Raw genomic sequence first — 6,876 nt, 5'->3', positions numbered from 1 at the left:
ATAAGACATTTGGAGAATTTGAGTTAAGAAATCGTCTACTCGTTTAGAAACATTTTACCAAAAATTAAAGCTTCAAATTCATTTAACAAAGAACAATATTTAATTTTCCTTTTTCTTTGCCTCATTTCAGATTCCAAAAACTTGTGGGCAAAAAATTGAATAGTACCACATCGACTACCACAACAACTGCTAAGCCTACATCCGATGATACTTACGATGACAATTATGATGATAATTATGACTATGATGATGAGTATAATTATGATGATACCACCACTGCAGCCACCAAGAAATCCAAGAATAAGGAGAAATTGACCACCGCAATGCCAAAATTGCAAAAGAAGCCAATTGAGACAAAGGTGATGAAGGGAGAAACCAAGGTAAGGCTACGCAACAAACAAAAAAAAAAACAATAATTTTCTTCAAAAAATATTTTAAAATAATCGAAATGTATTCTGAATTATTCTGTTTGCAGACCTCCACAGTTAATCCTAGCCTCGACGACAGCAACAAAGAATCGAATACCATTGAATTCCACAATGACAATACCTTGAATGTCAACGATCAGGACGATGATGAGGACGACGATGAGAATTACGATGACGAAGATGATGACGAATTCGACAATGAAAACGATATTAATGACGATGATGATGATGCCAGCTATACCGATAGTGTACCATGTCCACGCTATTGTGTGTGTGAACGTAATATTAACAGCTATTTGGTGGCCTACTGTAGTCGGTAAGTTACTGAGAATAAATACCAAGCCGAAGAAAACAAAAAAAAAAACTAAAAATAAAATTTGATTTTCTTTTTTAGCATCGATGCTGGTACCCAGAAATTCGGTAAAGACATCACCGATTTGGTTGTCACCGATGTTGGACCCAAATATCCCATTCTCTTGGGACCCAATTTCTTCTTGCAACTTGGCTTGAAACATGTTTCCTCCATTAAGATCTCCAACTGTACCATTGAATATTTGCATCCTGAGGCTTTCAATGGTTTGGATGATTTGTTCTCGGTGAATTTGACCAATGTTGGTTTGGCCCTTATCAATCCCGATACCTTTGCCAAGAATAAGAAATTGCGTATGCTGACCATTTCAGGCAATGATTTGAGCATTATGTCCAGTGTACACTATTTGTTGAGCGTAAGTTTTTCTAAAATTAAATAAATTTGTAAATAAAATTAAAAATCAATTTTAATTGCAGTCTTCCAGCATTGAGGAATTGGATTTGTCACGCAACAACCTCATGGAATTGAACCCAAATGCCTTCTCCAAATTGTCCAATGTAATCTACATTAATTTGTCACAAAACAATTTGCAAAAGATTCCCGATCATGTCTTCGACACCATTGATACCATCGAAGAATTGGATTTGTCCTATAACTCGTTGAAGACATTACCACCTGCCATCTTCAATAAAACCGCCTTGGCCATCTTGCACTTGAAATACAACTCGATTTCCAATGATTTGCGTTTTGGCACCTCCGATTTGCAACAATTGGATTTGAGCTTCAATCAAATCCACACCGTCCACCATGGCATGTTCGACAAAATGTCCAGCCTGACCAATTTGAACCTGAAAGGCAATGGTTTGACCAAAATCCAACCCGACTCCTTCTTGACCCTCAAGAATTTGCGTCACATTGATTTGTCCATCAACGAATTGGAACAGGTTTCCAGCATGATGTTCTACAAGAATTCCGAATTGGATGTTATTCGTTTGAATGACAATCCCCGTTTGAGCCAATTGCCCACCGATGGTTTCCGCAGCTACAATGGCTATTTCACTGTCTACTATTTCGATATCTCCAATTGTGCCATTAGCTCTTTGGGCCACAGAACTTTCTCGACAATGCCCCACTTGGCCACTTTGAAATTGGCCTGGAACAATATCAACAATTTGGATCGTGATACCTTTGCCAACCTCAAAAAATTGGTCGATTTGGATTTGAGCAATAACCTCATTGCCAAACTGGATGAGCTGATCTTTATGAACAACAACGATTTGTCCAAGTTGAATTTGGCCGGCAATCCCATCCACAAGTTGTCCGTCCGCCTATTCTTGCCATTAAACAAATTGCGTGAATTGGATGTCAGTGATTGTGAATTGAAGACCCTGTTGGTTGACAATCAATATGGCGTTGGACGCAAATACAAATTCTATGAAACCCTCCGCTCGTTCAATGTCTCCTCCAATCAAATCCACAAGATCCACTCCAGTGATGTCCGCCAATTCAAGAATTTGAGAAGCTTGGACATCACCATGAACCCCTTGAAGTGTAACGAAGATTTCCAAGATTTCATCAGTTACGTGTCGTTGAATACCCAAATGATGCCACACAAAATGCAAAGCTTGGAGAATTTGGATAGTGATAGTAGTGTTTTGCAACATCAGGCACAGGCTGGCTGGTCCGCTTTGGCCCATGAAGTGTGCAAACATGAAGATTTCTCGCACAAAAAGAATTTGGGTGAAAATAAGATTGAAGAACGTCTGGAAGAGAATGACAAGGACTTGGATGATGATGTCAAGAACTTGTTGAGCATTATGGAAAAGAGACGTTTGGATAAGATTATGAGAGATTCTCGTAAATCATTCCATGATGGTAATAGCCGTAATGATGACAATATTGATGATTTCAATAATAATAAGAACAACAATTCGGAAGAAGAACTGGAAAAGGATGATAATGTCGATGATGAAAGTAACTATGATGATGAAGAGGATGATAACACTGAGGACGATGAGGAGGATGATGAAATCTATGATGATTACAATAAGAAGGCTGACATTTCGAAGAACATCAAGGATCATGGCATTCGTGTTGAAGAAGTCGATTTAGAAAAGGAGACCAGAGATGATCGTTTGTTGAGTAAGTGTTTTTGGGGATGCCAGAATTCTGTACTTTTTATATTAGTTTTATTATACATTATCAGAATGTGGTTATTCTTAAGACCAACAAGTCTGTAAAGTAACCACATGTATGTTGAAAGAGCAACTGGTCTCTACACAGACCATAGATCTTTATAAAGACCAATCGGTCTCTATACAGAACACAGGTCTTTATAAAGACCAATTGGTCTCTATACAGAACACAGGTCTTTATAAAGACCAATTGGTCTCTACACAGACCACAGGTCTTTATAAAGACCAATTGGTCTCTATACAGACCACAGGTCTTTATAAAGCCCAATTGGTCTCTATACAGACCACAGGTATTTATAAAGACCAATTGGTCGCTATACAGACCACAGGTCTTTATAAAAACCATTTGGTCTCAATACAGATTTTTATGAATACCAATTGGTCTTCAGTTTTGGTCCGAATTCCGCTTACTTCCAAAGACCCATTCAGTTCCTTTTTATTAATTATTTGTTTCTCTCTCTTCCTCCATTTAGACAAACTCATCAATGTTAAACGCAAACACTACAGCGAAGAGGAGGACGATGAAGATGATGACGACGATGATGATGAATATGAAGAACGTATCATTGAACGTGGACGCATCTATTATGGTGGTTACGGCTTCTTTGTCCCTGTCATTATTATTGTTACCTGTGTGCTGATCGTTCTCTTGGCCATTGCCAAGGTTGTATCGATGATTATGCGTAAACGTGGCGAACGTTATCGTATGTCATTGTTGCAGGCTCGTAATAATTCCATAGTCTATCAGAAGCTTTCCGAGGATATTGTGCCACCCAAAGACCCTAAACAGCCCAAAGTACATCGATATGCACCGATTAGCAGTGCCTAAATACAAAAAATAGGCAGCTAACGAGGGAGATATAGGAAGAAAGCAGAGGCGTGTTAAATGATAGGCTTGAGAAGACTCTATAAGACAAACAAAAACAAGGCACATAATGTTAGCGTTAGCCGAAACTTTTCCCAACAGAGGTTTATAGTTTTTCTTCATTTTTTTTTTTAATTTTTATTTGTAGATTTATTATATTTAAAAAAAAGACAACAACAAAAGTTAACTTAAACAAGACAAAAATAAAGTATTTTACAAATCAAGTTAGCATTTCCAGGGAGAAAATAAAATCCCCACAAAAAATTTAATTTCCAATTATTTTTCTTTTTTATTTTCAACTACTAAACTTTGATGAGAGTTTATTTTAGCGTTTATATATATAAATAATATTTTATAAAACAAAACAAAAACAACAACCATATATAAATTAAATAATTAATATGTAATAAGTTAAGATTGAGAGTTATTAACTATATTTCTTTCCAAGATAATTCCAAGAAAACATAAAAAATAAAACAAAATCCAACACCAACACAAAACGACATGTCTGTTTACATTATTCCACAACTGTTTAAAGATAGGGATATATAGATCCACTTAAACATAATACACTTTTCTTCTATAAGGTCTGTAGAGCAGAGTTTCATTTTCAAAAATAAAAAAGATTCCATGGATTTTTCTATGCCAGTCACCAGATTTTTTCAACAGCATGGATTTGTCAATGCCATAAATTGTATTTTCTAGAACCTACAGGAAAATACTATTTGAAATTTGTTATACATTTTTATCAAATCTAATCCATTTTTTGAAAATGAATTTCGTTTTTATTTCCCCATTTTATACCATTCTTTAATAAATATATTTTTTTAATCCCACACATAGTAATAGATTTCTATAGGTAATAACTTCAAAATATCCACTCTGAATAAAACCACTTTCCTATTGTATTGTATAGCTAATGATGGTCCCCATAAAAATTGATCATAATTCGTACTTAGTTCATTTTATTTAATTTTGTTATTTCTGGACAAAATTTTATATAAAATGACTAAGTTTTCTAAATATTCGTAAACAGCTAAATCTTTCCGATCAAACTTTTTTTTAAAGAAAAAGCATTTAGTCTCAGATAGACATTCGATTTAAATTACCACCAAAATTCTTTGCTTCCAAGTGCCATCACTTTTGGTTGGTAGTAATATCACTTCAAATCAAATTGAAAATTAATAATGTAAAATCTATTGCTAATAAATATCACTACTTTATATCAAAGAACTAATTTCATTCAATTGTATTTAAAATAATAGGCAGCACAATCAGCTGATCCATCAAACAGCTGTTCAATGCTCATGCACATGTTCAATGCACAACTTGACGAAAAAAATATTTTCAAACAGCTGCTCAAAGTCTTGGAATCATTCGTTAATCTGAAATACATGATATCACCAAAATTGCAAATAAACAGCAAATCGACTTTAAATACAAAAATATGAATACCATAATCAGCTGATCACAACAGTTTCCAAAACTGTAATTCTATTTTACCCTTCAACATTCTATTCCAAAAGATTTCTTTAGCTGTATAAAATATATATTTTATAACTATTTCTTTTTAAATAATTTAATAAACAAAATTAATATAGTACATATCACCCTCTCCCACTACTTCCCTAGTTCTAAACATATTATCTTAAAAGTTTTGCAAAATAACGTATATCACATAATTATATTTTTTATTATAATTAATTATAGTTATGATTTTATGCTTTTTGGAAGCCTTCTTCATTTATTTTCCCCAAATTGTTTTGTTCTCTTTGTAAAGAAAAAAGGAAAAAAGAATAAAAGTGTAACATAATTTAACTTCCAAAAAGTTTAAAACAATATGTGTGGTTTTAATTTATAAGGAAAAAATAAAAGTAAGTATTCACATTCTCCAAAAATATTCTTTAAACCAGTAAGGAAGGTAGTAAAGTCGGACTGGGCCAACTATGTGATACCCTTCACCACTTTAGGTATATTCTACATATGTATCCTAAAAGACGTCGCCTTTTCGAAGGAACATTGACATGAAATTGAACGAACTTAAATATGTGAAATTTATCTATATCTAAACCGACTAACATAAATCCCCACACATGTCATTCTGCAACCTATCCTAAATTTTGTAAGTCGATTTAAAGCAAACTTGACACACGCTATTTGATATGCTGCACGATTTAAAAATTAATCTCAATCAGACATCCATTGATAACTTGGTGTACAATTAAAATGAATAGGTCGAAATTATATATGGAAGCTATGATATATATATCTGAACCGATTTCAAGGAAAATTGCCAGAGTTTAATTTATAATAACTTCCGTACGTTGTGTCAATCGGCATAGCTATGGATTTTTAGTGCACCATTTGCTTAATATCGGACGTTTTTAATGAAACCTATACAAAAATTCGTGCAAATTGAATGATATATAGGGACTTTGGTGCACCAATTAACTTAAATCGGACGAAGAGCTATATATAATTTTGAACTGATTTTCACGAAACTTAGCACACATCATTCCCGACTTAATTCAATACATGCCAAATTTCGAGCAAGTCGAGTGATATAAAGGCACTTTTGTGCACCATTTACCTTAAATCGGGCGAAAATATATATGTGAGTTGTATCTAAATCTGAACCGAATTTCACGAAACTTAGCACACATCATTCTAGGCTTAATTCAGTACGCTGTGTCAAATTACGTGCAAATCGAACGATATATAGGGACTTTGGTGCATTATTTAACTTAAATTTGACCAATATATATATATATATATATATATGGGAGCTATATCTAAATCTGAACCGATTTTTCCCAATTTCAATAGGGTTCGTCCTCGGGTCAAATAAATGAGCTGTGCCAAATTTCATCTTATTCAAATCATAAATGCAAGCTGTACTTTGTTTACAATTTAACATGGACAGATGGACGGACATGCATAAATCGACATCAAAGGTGATTCTATGCATATTCTCAAAAGGAACCATGTGTCTATCTCGTTTCCTTTTGCCTCTTACAAACATATGCACAAAGACATAATACCCTGTACTACAGTGTGGTGAAGGGTATAAAAATCTCG

General features: G+C 34.1%; 1 protein-coding gene across 1 annotated transcript; it reads left to right on the top strand.

The window, feature by feature from the left end:
• Positions 1 to 292: 292 nt before the first annotated feature.
• LOC133323771 (MATH and LRR domain-containing protein PFE0570w-like) lies at positions 293 to 3,789 on the top strand. The gene is made up of 6 exons (XM_061532690.1): positions 293 to 380; positions 476 to 744; positions 823 to 1,153; positions 1,215 to 2,886; positions 3,323 to 3,327; positions 3,451 to 3,789. The coding sequence occupies exons 1-6, from the start codon at positions 324 to 326 to the stop codon at positions 3,760 to 3,762; spliced, it is 2,646 nt and encodes an 881-aa protein (XP_061388674.1). The 5' UTR covers positions 293 to 323; the 3' UTR covers positions 3,763 to 3,789.
• Positions 3,790 to 6,876: the final 3,087 nt, after the last annotated feature.

This window comes from Musca vetustissima, unplaced genomic scaffold (genome assembly GCF_032173495.1).
Source record: "Musca vetustissima isolate MV318-11 ecotype Yass unplaced genomic scaffold, APGP_CSIRO_Mvet_v1 utg28670, whole genome shotgun sequence".
Classification (NCBI taxonomy): domain Eukaryota; kingdom Metazoa; phylum Arthropoda; class Insecta; order Diptera; family Muscidae; genus Musca; species Musca vetustissima.
The sequence above is the reverse complement of the archived record's forward strand: the minus strand, read 5'-3'. Positions and strand labels throughout refer to the sequence as shown.

Coding starts and splice junctions, on each gene's coding strand:
- LOC133323771 (XM_061532690.1), top strand. CDS start 324: ATGCCAAAATTGCAAAAGAAGCCAATTGAGACAAAGGTGATGAAGGGA. Junction 381..475: donor TGATGAAGGGAGAAACCAAG/GTAAGGCTACGC, acceptor TTCTGTTTGCAG/ACCTCCACAGTTAATCCTAG. Junction 1,154..1,214: donor GTGTACACTATTTGTTGAGC/GTAAGTTTTTCT, acceptor TTTTAATTGCAG/TCTTCCAGCATTGAGGAATT.